This window comes from Strix uralensis, chromosome 1 (assembly GCF_047716275.1).
Source record: "Strix uralensis isolate ZFMK-TIS-50842 chromosome 1, bStrUra1, whole genome shotgun sequence".
Taxonomy (NCBI): Eukaryota; Metazoa; Chordata; class Aves; order Strigiformes; family Strigidae; genus Strix; species Strix uralensis.
In genome coordinates this window covers 118,607,708-118,623,636 of record NC_133972.1, presented here as the reverse complement: position 1 = coordinate 118,623,636, position 15,929 = coordinate 118,607,708, and the positions used below count along the sequence as shown (strand labels likewise).

General features: G+C 43.0%; 1 protein-coding gene across 8 annotated transcripts in view; it reads left to right on the top strand.

Annotated features, from left to right (window-relative positions):
- Nucleotides 1-14,154, top strand: part of MTCL1 (microtubule crosslinking factor 1) — a 111,693-nt gene extending 97,539 nt beyond the window's left edge. For 7 of the 8 annotated variants that reach the window (XM_074878441.1, XM_074878482.1, XM_074878456.1 and 4 more), the window contains 4 exons: nt 157-462; nt 3,271-3,302; nt 4,693-6,253; nt 12,920-14,154. In XM_074878441.1, coding sequence (XP_074734542.1) covers nt 157-462; nt 3,271-3,302; nt 4,693-6,253; nt 12,920-13,129 — 2,109 coding nt within the window. In that variant the 3' untranslated portion in view covers nt 13,130-14,154. Of the gene's footprint in view, nt 1-156; nt 463-3,270; nt 3,303-4,692; nt 6,254-9,791; nt 9,850-12,919 lie in introns of all 8 variants that reach the window. The other variant, XM_074878499.1, reaches the window with a different exon arrangement.
- The last annotated feature ends 1,775 nt before the right edge of the window (nt 14,155-15,929 follow it).

The following is a 15,929-nucleotide window of genomic DNA, read 5'->3' as shown; positions in this document are numbered from 1 at the left end:
ACCAGTACAGCAAAGCCAGCATCCCTGGAGCCAGGTGGTGATCTCATGGTGCCTTCCCAGGGCACAGGTGCCTTGTTCCTGGGGTAGGATGAGTTCTGCAGAATGCCATACACTACATAAGTAATTGCTGTTCCTTTTAATTTACCTCATTTCCAGCTTCAGAAAGAAGTGAGCCCACGAAGAGGAGGTGGTTTTCTGTGTGACCAGAAGGAGAGTAACCTTCATCCATTTACGACCCAGGGGAACCTTCATATGCCTCGTCCGATGGGGTCAAGATCCTACTCTGATTCAGATGCCATTCAGTTTGATGATCGGTCACTGTCTAAGCTGAAGGAGAGCGATCGGTGCAGTGCCACAGAAAACCTCTTTCTGGAGTCGCTGTCTCTTGATTCCCCCGACGAATCTGATGAGCATCGGTCTCGGCAGCTGGAGCGGGAGAAATTCTTGACTGGACTAACGGAAGTATGTGCTCTTCTACCTTTTATCAAGCCAGCGTGTTGTCTCTTATGTCAGAATATGTACAGCATCCCTGCTGTAGGAAGTGAGGTATTGTGTCACAGGCACTGCTTAGAGTTACCCAGTAGTGAATTTTGTATGGACAAGATTTTGTTCCTTGTTATGAGCTGATTAGACCAGTGTCAGTCACCTGAGAAACTGGGAGCTGGCCTAAAGATCCCAAAGATTACTTCACCTTGTGGCCATTCGTATTATGTATGATAACTGTATTTGACGCAACATACTGGTTTAGAAGGTCTTAAATCTCTTTCAGTTGTAAGTAGATACATATATATGAAGAAACATGGGCTATATTTTGTTAGCAAATCAGTAAGTGCTGTAGAGAGGCACTTCTGGTTGTTCCATTGTGGTTGTCTTCTAAATAGATTAGCATGAGTAAGTGAGATGAGATGTTAGAAAAATAAAGTTATTCTTCGTCAGCAAAGTATCTACCCTGAGATCACACCATAAAGCTATAAAGATGTAAAACAGAATCCTAAGAGATGCCATTGGGCCATAGTGAATGTAGTCTCTGTCCTGCTAAAATCAGCACCACCACAGGCTTACTTTCACAAGTTCCAGGTTTTCAGTTTTCTTTATATTGTTGCTGAATGAAACCCGGGATCCCCATCCCCACATGCTAGTACAAAGTAGCCTGTGAACTGGCATATGATATTAGTGGCATTGAGAATGTTCACACTAACCACAACTATACACTTTAATAGTTCCTGTGAAATTAAAAACACATTACAACTTCAAAATGCTAATATCATCTCCTTTATTTTCTATTGTTCCTTGGATGTTAGTGGCTGTTACAGAACAAGAAGCATTTGGAGACTGCCAGAAGATAAAATTACCAAGCAGGCAGCAAGTTGCTTGATGCAAGTTCTGAGAACTTCCTTCTTGCCTGAAAATTCAGATTTGTGCACATGGGTTAGACATTCAGCTTGTGCTCTGAGCACGTAAATACTGGTTGAGCAAATTGGGAAGTAGAAGCTTGCCAGCCAAAGATGTATCTGTGCACTCTGGCTTGAAAATTTGACCACTCTGGAAAAGAGTTTGTCAACAGGTCAAATCTCAAGCTCCTTGCAGGACCAGATTCACTGGTGTGCCTTGACTTGGATGTGTATGCCTGTGAAAATTTGTCCCAAGCATTTCTTTGAGACGTATAACATTGTTACTCAGCTAAAGGATTGGCAAATCAAGTTCCTTGAGAGGAAGAAGAGAAAAAAATATTAAAAGAGGCAAGAAATGTGACCACTCTTCTCACACTTTAAGTAGCTGTAGGTACATGTATGTTCCAGTTAGATTTTCCTCCCTCAGTGCCATAAATGTATGGATGGCAGTGTGGGATCCCATATTTATTATTTCTTAGCTTTTATTTCGTACATGTCGAAATGCTCAGTGAAGAATATTGGTACCAGTTTCAGGGATCTGTTTTGTGTTTAATTTTGATTGCTGTTTTCTTTCCTTCAAATTCAGTGTGATATTTAAGAAGGGAGATCTCTCTTCCCTTTTCTGTTTTCCATATATTATCACCATTAACAAAAGTGTTGGCAGCAAAATTTGGTCCTTGGAGGTGATATTTGCATAGCTTCTTTCCTTCAAAACATGCTTTAGAGAAACTTGAGCAAAGTCATTTCCCCTCAGAGGTTTGCTCAAGTGAGGCTGATTGGAGTTTAATGAATAGCTTAAATGAGGATGCACAGAGGCAACTGCAGCCTGCTGACTTCCTCTCCACTGTATTTTCTCTGTGGTACTAACTGCAGTAGAAGTCAATCCAGTCTTCAGCCTGATACTCCATTCTGTTAGATCAGATTTTCTCTGCAGTAACTCCTCCAAGATTATTCCAGACTTACACCAGAGTGAATGCAAGGAGGATCAGTTTGCTCCCATTTTTTCCCCCTGACTCTGGATAAATACCAGAAAGGTGTTTGCTGAGTTAAGCGGTGCTCTTTTTGAATAGTCACAATTTGAAATACACTTCTGTGTTGGTAATGATCTTGATTTCTTGAGGTTGAATAAAAAGTAATAATACTCTTTTTTTCCTGATCATATTTTGTATTGCCTATAGTTTATTAGAAATCTAAGCAAACAGTTAAAATAATAACTGTAGAGCAATTGCCTCAGAAGTATCTCTTAAAAAACCCAATTCATTATGGGAATTGTCACAGGGAAATAATTGCCATAAAAACATCTTAATGCCGTTAGCAAGCTGTAGGTATTCCCCTTATGAAACAAGTAATAGTCTTCCCACACATTCAACATAGCTAGCTTAATGAGTTTCAACTGGTGCCATTTGTTGGTTTCTGGAGAACATCTAATGAAATCTTATGTCAGAGGACCCCAGTTTATCCCTTATTTCAGCACAGCTAGGTCTCTGGTATAAAGCAGATTGCCTCCACAGAACAAATTCACTCACAAATACATAGTCCAAACCAATATATTGTAGACATGGAAAAAAGCCATTTACAGCTTACTTCTATTTGTGATTGTGCAGGACTATAAAAGTTCAAGGTTATTCAGATTTGGCATTCAGGCTTTCCCTGTGCATTCTGTTGTCCTGATGGGATTGCCCATTCTGCCGTCTATGTAGAAAGGGAAGAATATTCCCACTGTCAAGTTAATATTCCTTATCAGAGAGAAAATCAGCCACTTTTTAGAGACAAACATACCTGGTGCAACTAACAGGAAGTGAATGACAAAATGCCCGCAAGCTAATGCCACCAACAGGTTCAGAAATAATTTATGCTGTTTGTTTCTGTTTTAATTCAGGAGGAAGAAACACACAAAGGAAATCTTCAAAGGTGAGTAAAATTTACAGGGAAAAACCCAGCAAATATTCAGCTGCCAGAGCTATAGGTCTCTGGCACCCAAACCACAGACCTGGGGCATAGCCATTCTGCCTCCTAAGCAAGCCAGATTAATGGATTTACCCAGGGATTAATCTGTCTCAGTGTGTTTCTGTTCTACTCTGATTAACTTAGGCCACGTTCAGCTGTGGTGCACAAAGATCAAACTGAATGGAAGCGCATGAAGCTGCAGCTTACATTGAAGGCTACGCCTGCCTTAGCAAGTAGTGCGGACTGTAGACATGGTTATACAGAGGAAAACAATTAGTGCTGAGGACCTGACGTGCCCCTGCATGTCAAGGATATTTTGCTTTGGACTAGTTCTGGTCTGATCCCATGGGTTGAATACCCACCTAGCCCTAGAGTGCATCAGTTGTGCTTCTGGAGAGCATCTTCCAGCTCACTTTCATCCCAAAGGAACCCAGCCAATGCTTTCTGAGATTGCCCCCTGATGCAAACCAGAGCATATGAATAGGAGATCCACTTCAAAACTGCACTCCTGATCTCACCTAACTCCCTCACGTAGGTGTACCCTAACTGCAACTAGTGCTTTTGATTAAAAATTCACAGTGTGATTTTACTGTATCCTCCGGACCACTGATATCTAAAACTCACTGCTTGCTGAATCGTCACCAAGCTTGAGTTACCTCATTGAGCTGACTCTGATAACTATACTCATTTGCATTTTTAAGTAGTCCCATTCAGAAAGCTTCTTGTTTGACTTTTTCTTAAAACAAACCAGTAGGACAACTCAGCTGAACACTTGTGATTTGTACAAACTAGCAAAATGCAGGAAAGCCAAGAATCCAGCATTATCACATAGCAATTCCCTTCGGTTGAATCTTAGCACGAGCTCAACTCACCAAGCTGGTTCAATGTTACAGCATCTAGTCTGGATGTTCCCCATCGCTGTGCACCAGCTGTGCAGCCTGGGCAATCTCAGGAGTGGGGGTGGACTTGCCCATTTCCCAGCAAGTCAGAAGTACTCCATGCTTGCTTTGAAAAGTGTGCCTTGTATTTGTCGTAAACACTCATTTTCTGTGAATAGTATATTTCTGAAATGCATCCTACTGCTCCATATTTCAGATATTTTGCAAGCAGTAATCCATGAGACAGCAGTAGATTAAGAGCCATTAATAAACCATTTGGTACTTTTAATGACACATCAGGAATGCACAGCTATTTTAAAGATAATAAAAGGGAACTTTAATGAAGGAGAGGGCTTCAGTGGTTTTATATATAAGCAGATAGTGAAAGTCGGGTTTCCTGAGTTTGCTGCTGAAAATAAGTTGCTCTGTGAGAGTTTCCAAGCCTGTGAGTGACTCTCTCGTGTTCCCCTCTCCAGGGCGATGTCCGTTTCTTCCATGTCAGAATTTCAGCGCCTCATGGATATTTCTCCATTTCTACCAGAAAAAAACTTGCCTTCATCCAGCAGCAAAGATGACATAACCCCTCCCCTGTCGCCTGATGATCTGAAATACATCGAGGAGTTCAACAAAAACTGGGATTACAGTAACACGAGGAACCATGGTGGGGCCACCGAGAAGCCTGCAGAAGGCTGGGCAGAAAGGACAGAAATTGGGAAATCTGGGAATGATCCTGCTTCAGATCCCTTCCAGGCATCATCATGGTACCTCACCACCAGTGTCACTATGACAACTAACACCATGACCAGCCCGGAGCACTGCCAGAAGCAGCCAACGAGGAGTCACGGTGTAACTGAAAAAATGGGAGTTCGGGTGTTTCACAGCCCACCAGTTGTCCGTAGGTTTGATAACTCGGTGATAGCTGGCAGCGAAGGGAAAAACCAGGTTGAGCCGGACTTCCTGTTTTCTGTGACCAAAGCTATGGGGAATGTTGCTGAGACAAAAGGTGCTTCCTCGGATATGTTTGGAAGATGGTCTTGTGACCTGGCCAAACATCATAAGGATTTTCTGGAGAGTGGTCTTCATCCCATTGAACGTCCTATTTGCACTACTGTGGGCTTTGCCTCACCCTTGCACAGCTTGGAGATGTCCAAAAACATGAGTGATGATATGAAGGAGGTCGCTTTCTCTGTCCGAAACGCAATACGCTCTAACTCTAATTCAACAGAGCCTCAGTTTAAGGACACCGCGTGTCAAACCAATGGTATGAGAACGACAGGGACACAGACTACCCAGACGATCAGTGTTGGCTTGCAGACAGAAACCCTGCGCAGTATCACCAGCAGTCCACACAAGTGTCTGACACCAAAGGGGGGGTCCACGCCTGTCTCTTCACCATCCAGAAGCCTAAGAAGCAGGCAAGTGACCCCCGTCATTGAAAAGGTCCAGGCTAAGTTTGAACGCACATGCTGCTCCCCCAAATATGGCTCTCCAAAGTTGCAAAGAAAAATCCTTCCCAAATCAGACCAGCCAAATAACCGGACTTTGCCTGGCACACCTCAGAAAGGATTCAGTGAGTCCGCTTGGGCTAGATCAACCACTACAAGGGAGAGTCCTGTCCACACCACTATCAACGATGGCCTCTCCAGTCTGTTCAACATTATTGACCATAGCCCCATCTTTCATGAGACCTTCCAAAAATGCCCCAGGTCTAGCAGCCGGTCCAGGTCAGCAGAACCCAGACCGGAACTGGGCCCAGTGCAGGAGCCATGTACAAATGCCCGTGGCAGATCACCCAGTCCTCTCCGGTTGGGGACAGAGACACAAAAGGAAGAAGGGACTGAGGTGACAAGTATCAGGCAGGACTTATCTGCTCCTCCAGGGTACACACTTACAGAAAATGCTGCCAGGATCTTGAATAAGAAACTTTTGGAGCATGCCTTAAAGGAAGAGAGAAGGCTACCTTCACACAGCCCACCAAATCTTAGCAATGACAACAGCACAGGAGAAATTGTCAAAGTAGATCCAGGGTCCATAGAGGTAATGAGTTTGTTTGTTTTTCCTCCTATAGCTAAATGCACTCTTCTTTGAACAAATGCATTATGAGATCTCTTGCAGTCCTAGTGAGTATTTACAATGAATATCCTAGTCCTGTCATGGTACCACCAGCGAGTCCCAGTCATGAAGCTATTGGATTAGTCACTGAAGAACTCATTAAAGAATTGAGTTTCTATCCTGACAGCTTATCGGGCTTGAAAGCATCGGAAGAGCTTTATCCTTTACAGGATAAAGATGCCTTTACAGGATAAAAATGGTTCTCCCCTGAATGACTGGGATAAGGGTTTTCTGTCACAAAACACACCACATGTTACAGGTGCTCTAGGGACTCTAGGTTTGAGTAAATTTCTCTTTCATGCTGGATGGAAAGGTAGACTCTTTCTCCTACACAAGAATGGGTGTTAACAAGTTTGTGTGAAAAACAGTCTCAACAATACCCTGAACCAAAACTTCAGGGCCTTCGGCATATCTTTTCTGGATGTATCTGATTAAGTTTGGCTCAGGTCTGTGAATGTGATTAAATGGCATGACATTTGGTGTTGACTGTTGCTGCCTCACAAAATAAGAAAAAGAAAAAAAAATATAATCAACTAGTCTAAACACATACCTATTTAGTGTTTAAGAAGTCTTTATTGATATTTTGCTGTCAACAGGGTAACAGTCACCATCTGTCTCAGCAAGTATTGGGGGTCAGAGTCTCAGGTACAGTAATGTGCTAGAGCAATCAACAAAAAAGAGAGTGTCATGATGGAAAAAAGCTTTCAGTTATCAGTGTCCAAGCCTCCTGTTTCTGGTGAACCTTTGTGCACATGAGAGTGTTGCCCTGAGGAGGCCTGGAGAAGCTGAATTATGCCCAGATCTTACCAGTGTGTGTTGCCTTTCTGGTACAGCACTGAAATGACATGTGTCCTGCTGGTCGGTGATACTCCCCAGGGCAGGGGCAGGAGCCTGTCATCCTCTCTGCCCTGTGCTGCCCCTTTAGCATCCTGATGTTTTGGTGGGCCCCGGTCGCAGGGCAGCAGCTCCTCCTTGACCCCTGTGCACCCCAGTCATCCCACCTTGGCCCCGCTCAGCTGACTCCTGCCACTTCTGCCTCAGGTAGCCTCAAGGGAAGGTTCAAACCCCATTTTCTAACTCAACATTTGGCTTGAAGGATTTGTGGGAACCTGAGCACTGAAACTTTTGGTCTGCAGTTTGCCTTGCACTAGTGGGTGGTTCTCAATAGACAATCGGTTCCTATTTTTAGGTACTTCTCAGAGGACATGATCTTCTTTGCCTAACAGAGGATCCAAAGCTGAGGATATATTCCCTATATGCAATTTAAACAGATATAAATAAGGGAAGTTTGTACGTATAAAAAAGAAACCACATGCACGTTATAAGTAATGGTGAATGAAAGTGGGCTTTGTGCACAAAACTCAGAGTGAATAAAAGTGGAAAGCAGCCTCATTTATTTGCCTCTTTCTAGTTATCTCTGTATTTTGTCCCTAGTTTGAAAATAGTTGAAATATTGGGAATGCACTACCAGTCCTTATTAGAAAGTGTGTTGTACTCTTACAGGTTCGACTTAGCTTTGCCTTCAAGGCATACCTGGAAACTCTTGATTTCCTCCTGCATCTTTTAAATGTCTCAGCAGATTTCAAGTATAAGTAAACTGATGTCATCCCACATCACCACAAATTGCTGTTAGCAAAATACAATACTCAGTACCTGAGTTTGATGCACGGAGAGATTTGGGTCAATGCTGTTTAGCAAAAACTCATTGACCATCAACCTGGGAGAAAAATTGCTCCTCTTTGTGAATTCTCAGTACCTTTTGCCTGATTTTTTGAGTTCCGAGCCTCAGAGCTAAGACTTGTTTTTCCTTGCAACTCTTACTCAGTTGTTATGACTGTTGTCTAGATGTACAGTTTATGATCTTTGGGTGGTCCTGTCATTTCTCAGGAATGTGCATTGAAAAGGAAGGTGCTGGTTATTTACATGAACTTAGCTTTTCCTAGGTGAGGTGATGCTTTGCAAGAGGTACTTAATGGAGCATGGGTTCGCTGCTGAAAACAAAACCGCGAATAAGTTTAGACCCTGCAGATGCCTTGGGTTATTTATGGATTACACTGACCACAGAAATTACACTTTGTACAAATTCTACTTAGCACATTTTGTACAAAGCCAGACGCAGCAGTTAGTGAATTATGATCTTGAAGGAGGCAGGCCGTGCCAACCTCCCGTAGATCCCTGTTCTGCTTTCCCCTCACCTGTTGGTTTCTGGCCAAGACAAGTGACCTTACCACCAAACGCCTTCTTGTTTCTGCAGTCATGGCATGGTATATTAATGACTTTTAGACTTGCACAGAGCACCTGTTGGTGGCTCTTCTTTAATTTGAACTTCTGAGTGGTTTGGTTACGTAATTTCCTTTTATATTCCTGCTGCAAATATGAAATTTAGTTAATATATATGTTTTAAAATTTACGTAAAAATGTATACGTGCATGTGAGTGTATATGCGAACAGAGTAGTAATAACTTTGTATTTTCTAACTCACCCAGAGCTGCTTATAAGCAAATTCATATTCACCCAGTGCAGTCTACTAGTGTCTTACCCTGCTAATTCACTAAACCACTATCTTACTTGGGATTTATAAATATTGCTATTAAAAGTGCAGATAGCATTACATAACTAACAACGTAAGAGCTGTATGAACATTTTTCTTCTATGACTAGCAAGGGTGTAAATCACAGAGGTTACACAACAGTCCTGGGCTGGGGGTCAGACTCATTTCTGGAGACAGCACTGTGAAAGGACCGTCCACACAGACCCACGGAGGAGAGGGCAGCTGCTGCGTCCTCTGCTCGCCAGGGCAGAGCAATTGCCACAACACTTGCCACTGAACCATTCAGCATGGGAGGGCCAACGTTAAAAAGAGGGGAAAGTGTTGTCAGAATTAAAGGGCTTTTGTTTTCATTTGAGTCTCCCGTCCAGCGTCGCTGTTAAATAGGAACAAGGGAGAAGGATGAGGCAAAGGGCTTTCATGAAACCTAAGCAACATAAGCATGAGCAACACAAAATATCAGTCACTTTTTCGCTTGTTAAATATTTCCTAAGCAGAAATTCTCTCTTGAACTCAAACAAAGGGAAAAAAAAAGAGCTTTATTCTTCTTTCATAGTAATGTGGTTTTTCCCTAGCCCTAATCAAGGTTGGCAAAGGATAACCGATGTCTTTCTCTGCTGAGTAGAAATGTTTGGTTTGTTTAATGCTATATCCACTTCTGAGACTGTGCTAGGATTGTAAAAGGTTTGTTTGTTTGCTTCTTTCCTTTATAAATCTTTTTCTGCTAGTGGCTTATCTTTTATTTTTGATTATTAGTTTCCCTGTGATAACAGCGGTAACATGATCTGAATGGGTAGTAACATCCGGAGACTTCTTCCTTGCTGACATGAAATCTTCACTTCAAAAAAATAATTGATTAAAACAGTTCTTTCCAACCTACTTGCTTTCTTTTTCTTTTCTGTCTGTTCTGTCCAGAACCAAACTGTCTTATTAACTGCCCCCTGGGGACTCTAACCCTGCCTGCCTCACTGCTGTAAGTCCTTTCTACCTTGTTTCCAGAGCCTTCCGAAAGCGGTCATTTTTGTACGTGTGGGTTAACAAAGGGAAGTACATGACTCCAGAGGTATCGGTGTGCACCCAACATCCCTGCGGGGTCCTTCGTATGCGACGGTTAGGAAGCACTCAGGATAGGAGCCCACCTGCTGTCTCCTGCAGCAGCACGGGCTATGAAGAGGTCACACTTAAGTCAGAATTTGTGCTGTTGAGGTTTTTTGTTAAACTTTAAAAAATTGGCAAAATTTAAGACCTACATAAAGGTATGCAAAAACGTTGGGGAGGGATTCAGATTTGTAACAAACTTTTTTTTTTTTTTTTTTTTTTTTTTGACAAAGACACAGCACTGTGCAGGGCTTCTGGCTGCCCTAGAGTGTGTTCCCTCTGGCCATGGCTACAGCAGCAGGTGGAGAGGGCTGGGGGTCGGCTCCAGCACCAGCCCGTGGCTGACGGTCACCTTTGCTCATTAAGCTGTTCCCAGCCCAGTTTTGGCCACTGGCTGGGGTTGCTGCAGCAGAGGGAGGGAAGAAGCTGTGCAAACATGAGCTGTGACCATCCACTCTACCTCAGAGCCAGAAAACTGTTTTATTTGTTTATTAATATAGGCATAGCCACGGTGGCTGACAGCATGGCTTAGGAAATAGCTAGAAACTAAAGCTGAAATCATCTTTCCCATTTTCAATGTCTGGGCTAAGAAGTGCTGCCTGTCCACCCGTGCCCCCAAGCAACCACCAAACTAAATTGCTCACAGAATATTAATTTTTTTTTAAACATTTCTAGCGATGGCAGCTACATGTGGTAAATGAGGATGGGGTTTCACAAACCATTCTGGGAAGTTTCCTTGTCATGGCTGGATTTAGTTAGCACATGCCGAGGAAGCCACGCTGCAGGTGGGGGCAACTGACTCAGCAGCCAGCATGCTATAAGATTATGCTGCCAGTCAGTTGTTGGCCCTGGAGCAACATCTATCGCCTGCATTGTGCTGAGCATGTGTACATCACAGATAAGACAAGCTTAACCCTGCCATTTGGTAAAAGCTGACCAACATCTGTGGGTGTGCTGGAGAGGAAGGCAGCAGCGGAAATAAATTTTGGTTTTGCCATTCTGATTCTCATTTACTGCTGTGACACTAGGATAAAGCAGCCAGACGCAAGTAGCACTATAAAGATATCATTTTAAGGCCCTGTTTAGAAAGAGGCTAAGACAAAACCTGCAAATCTCATAGCCTCAATTCACCATGTTGTGCTGCCTGTGAGTGTTGCTGTGCATATGGATTTCTCTTAACAAATCTGAGTCTAGTGGCAGCTTTCACAGACCATATGTTGCCCCAGGCGCAATGGGATAAGGTGAAGTAAGGACACGGTGTCAATCTTCTTATGTTAGCACCAATTTATATTTCAGCCTTACTGTTGTTTTAGCAAGGGTCGTTGTGAAGTGTACAGTGCAGAGATGGGGCAGGGGGCGAGGATGCAGAGGGGCAACAGTGCAGGCCGAGGCTCCGTAGCCCCCTGACCAGCTTCTGCAATGGCTTGCTGGTCTGGCTGTCTGCGAGTGCCAAAGGCAGATGAGCGCAGCTCTGCCTTGAGCTGTGATGCGCGACTGTAGATCACCCTGTTGGCTGTGTATTGCCCAAAGGCACCGAGTTTCACCCTTCACAGAGGCTTCCCCAACTCGGATGATGCACTCTCTCCAAAACACGCACCTGCACAAGCTCCATTTCCCGTACCTCAGCTCTGTGTCTTCAAAATTGATCTTTCTGTCATGTAACATTCTTGTCTGGTCCTTCCACTGCAACGGAGAGGTTCATTGGCATATCACCTTGTTTGTTCACTGCCAATCACATCATGTTACCTACTCCAGTATTCTCCATCCCTAGTCACGTTTCTCCTTCTCCATGTGAAAGAGCACACTCAATCGTTTCCTTCCTACTGTATCGTTCTACTGCTGCCTTGGTTTCCCTGTGCCTTACCACGCCAGAGCTTTTCCTTTACATTGTATCATTTCTGGTCTCTTTCTTCATTTATCACGAGTTTGCATTCTGATTTTGAGACTGGTTTTTATTGAATTCTCCTGTCCTCTCCAGTGACTGCTCCTCAGTGTACACATTTCTATAGGTTGACAAACTCCTCTGATTTGCTTTTCTAAATTACAAAGTATGCAGTGAAATTTAGAAGTTTGACTTTGGCCCTACAAGACAGACTTGCTCCTGCAGTCACTCATCTTGATGTAAGGAGCGTTTAAAGCGAGGCAGGAAGCCTAGCTGTGCTATGAGCAAAGTCCATAAGTATTAGAGGCAATTACCAACTTAGTACCAAGGTGAAAAATCACAAGTGCAGATTGTTTCTAATCACAAAGGCAGACTAACCAAGCCTGAACAATGGAAAGTTGGGGGAGGAATAAAATTTCTGTTTTCTTCCATTTCTGTGGATGTCATCTCTAACTTAGAGTACCACTGAATCCTGTAATTCAGGTTTCAGCAGCTGACAGTAAGAAATGATGTTCCAGAAGATGAAATCTCTAGGTAAGACTCATCTTTAATCCAGCTGGAGATCATAACTACTCCCGTAGTCATTATTCAGCTGCTAAGAAGTCTTTCCCGCATGTCAGTCTGAACTCTGAAGCAGACAAAAGGAGTCAGTAGTTGATTTTGATCCCACTTGCAAATGCCAAACCTGGCCCTTTTTTGCTAGGTCAGCACTTAGAGCAATGTGATGAATAGTGGATTTTCCTGAATTATCATGCAAATGTGCTTTACAGCTCTTCTCTTTCTAGCACAAGGAGAATTAGCAAATGGAGGTTTGTCAGCTACTCCGGCTCATCCCAGACCTCTTTCTTTCATTCCCTCCTTACCTGTTCCATAAATCACCAACATACATGCAGATACCTGGAGCCTACACACAGCCGATGTTCGATGTTTGCTGCTTGCTTTTGTCCCACGACATGACAGAGGCTTAGCTTTAGTTTGAATTTCTTTTTTTTAATTCTTTGTGCATTCAGATGGTCTCTAATTGCAAGTCACTAACCGCTGTTTTGCTCTCTTGGCTGCCAAGGAACTACCTTGTTCTGCACTAGCCCCGTCCCTCCAACCCTGCTTCTCCCGGCCAGAGAGACCAGCGAACCGGCGCCCACCATCACGATGGGCTTCACATTCCCCTACTGCCTCACAGTCGCAGTCCACCGGAGACCTGATTTCCTCAGAGGAGAGCGGAAGCAAGGAGCCGCCGGCAGAGACCCCCAGCCAGGGAGGCGAGCTGGCTTGACTCCACACAGGAATAGGGGGGCTGCGACTCGCCTCCGCCAGGTCGCCCGCCAGCCGTCTCTGCCGCGAAGGAGAGAGGTCAGCTTGGAGAGGTCAAAGATTGTTCTCAGACACAGCTGCTGAATGTCTGACCTGGGAAACAGAGGTGTTTCTGGAATGAAACAGTTAATGTGCCTGTAATAACTTAATTTTTTTCATAGCTGAGAAAACTATTTTTGTCTCCATCTTTTCTACATACAGTATATTAACAAAAAAAAAAAAAAGGGTAAAAATGATATAAAGTAAGATTTAAAATAAAATGTAAATTAAGTTTTAAGGGAATTTGAATATGTGCTCGCGCTCTCTCCAAATACTGACTGCCTTTTGGTTATATTTGCACTGTTATGTTTTCGATTTTGGTTTTGGGTTTTTTGGGTTGGTTTTTTTTTTAATTTCATGTAAAACTAGGGTCTTAAGTTAATTTTATTCTATTTTAATGTCAGTGTTATCAGTTTTTAAAAGTAAGGTTCTTAAAGATGCTTCAACTGTCTGAAGCAATACTTTTAAGTAGTGAAGAAAGCCATTAAGCTCGTTCACTAGACTTGTATTAACTGAGATGGAGGGGAATACAGGTAAACACAAGAAAAAGTGTAAAAAAAAAAGAATGCCTCAGAAAGTCTTATGGAGTTAGCTGTAAAATACACCTACAATACTTGACTTGCATGCCTCTGGGTCCTCGCACTTTAGTGCATGTACATACTGCTACTGTACCATCACATAAATGTGAGTCAATCCGTTTCACTGTAATATTGTTGTGAATTTACCTGTACTGTACTTTTATTGTTGGTATTCTTGCATTGGCTATACAAAAAGAGTTTTTAATTTATTGTTAGCAGGTCAACTGGCTATGTACAGCGTTTACTGAGAACTTCCTTCATTTTGGGAAAACCATGGAGATCTCTGGGCATACTAAATTGTAACTGGTCTTGTTAAAGAGTCTGTTGAAGACCATGTGAAGTGGAAATAAAACCCTCGGTATTTACAAGATGTTTGAATGCTTCATGATGGTTTTGTATGATGGTACTTCCCAGGTTCATTTAACTGGGGGAGAGACGCCCCCAAACTCCTCCTTCATTCATAAGGAAATAAGAATGCTTCTTTATATGAAATATATCATGGCAAAGCTAAATACTATGGTGTACTCCACAAACCCCTTTGAGCACTGGATCAGGCGATGGGAAGGTTTCTGAGTTCCATCACTGAACTCTGTGAAGCAGCTGCTCACACAAACAGTGGGACCCATCTTAGTTTCTCTGAGGCCATATGGCTTGTTGTTTTCGGTCATTCATGGGAGTGAAAACCAGCCAGCTAAACATAATACCAAAAATATGACATGTCCAGTGTTAATCCAAGCTTATGTCTCATCTGCATTACACACCAAGACCAATAAAACCAGGGCTTTTTGTAAAACTGGTGGCTAACACTGAGAAGTAAATGCAGCCCAGAATTCGGGCACTTCCAAGTGATGGAAGCCTCTTGAGCTACTTCTGAGACCATCTGTTTGGCCACATGTTTCCTCTGGAAGCCCCAGAACTGCTCTGACTAGTTATCCCATCGCTGAACTGGCTCATTCCTGTTCAGTTTCCTTTGCCGAGGTTTTCTGAGGCTTGTTTGTTAAAGAGCACCATCTGGGATCCCTAGAAGCCTTCCTGGTTAGCTCTGTCAAGCGATAAGCCCCTCACATCCCATCCTGCTGCCTCATGGCCAGCTTTCTAGGAAGTTTAATTCAGCTGTTGGATGAGAACAAACTCCCTAAGCTCCCAAATAACAGCCAGTTGAGTTATCCCATATCAGGTAGGACCAGTGTCAAAATGTCCACCTGTGGGTCATCATTATGAAAATTCACTTGCCAAGATAGGCAGTAACTGAAAAGTACTGTTGTCTAATGGGTCTCTGGTGCCCCAGCCAAAACAAGGGGTGTCCAGTGCCAGTCTTGAGCAACAATAGTCATATTAGTGATAATTTCCTTCCCAGCTGTCTCAAAGCCTCACTGCTAGCAGTTTTTGTGATCATTAAGTTGACTTCCCAAGTCTGAATGCTTATAATTGTCCGTGGTAGCCACCCTGCTTGCTTGAAAATCTTCTGGCTGCAACACTTTGCTGAATTGTTGCAATAATTTCAGTTTGGGAGTGGAAGGAGGAGCATGTGCAAGAAGTGTTTAGAAGGTCAAAAAAGAGTTGCAATGGTACTGAAGAAGACTTAAGCCACAACTGAAAGATCCTTGTTTGTTTTCAAAATCCCAATTACCAGGAGCAGCTTTGCAGGGAGAGGAGGAGGGGTTGCTGCTTCCTTAAAAGCTCTTTCTCTCGGATGAGGTAAGTTAAAGTTGCAAATGAATGAGCAATGTTGACTACCAGCAAGTAAAAATGTGACAGCTGTAATTTTTTTTAATGATGCAGAAGAAAATTCAGGTGACTGATTTGTGGCTTTGATACCTTGAAGTGGTATTTGCCTTTCAAATCAAGGATACACTAGCCTGCAGAATTAGCTGCTGGCCATCCTGAAATAGGAAGGTCTGTGAGGATAAGCAGCTGCCTGTGGCTTGACAGGTAAAGTGCTTATGAAACATCAGGAATCACTGAAACAAAAGCAAGACAGCAAGCAATAGCAAGAAGGAGAAGATTAAGTGCAAATATAAATTTTGTGGACAATCTTAAAAAGAATCACATTAATTAAACATAAGCTCCTTTCTAGTCTAATTAGCAAATACAGCGACATCAAGAAATATCACAGTTATTTCTTGCTCTTTGGAAACACCAGAG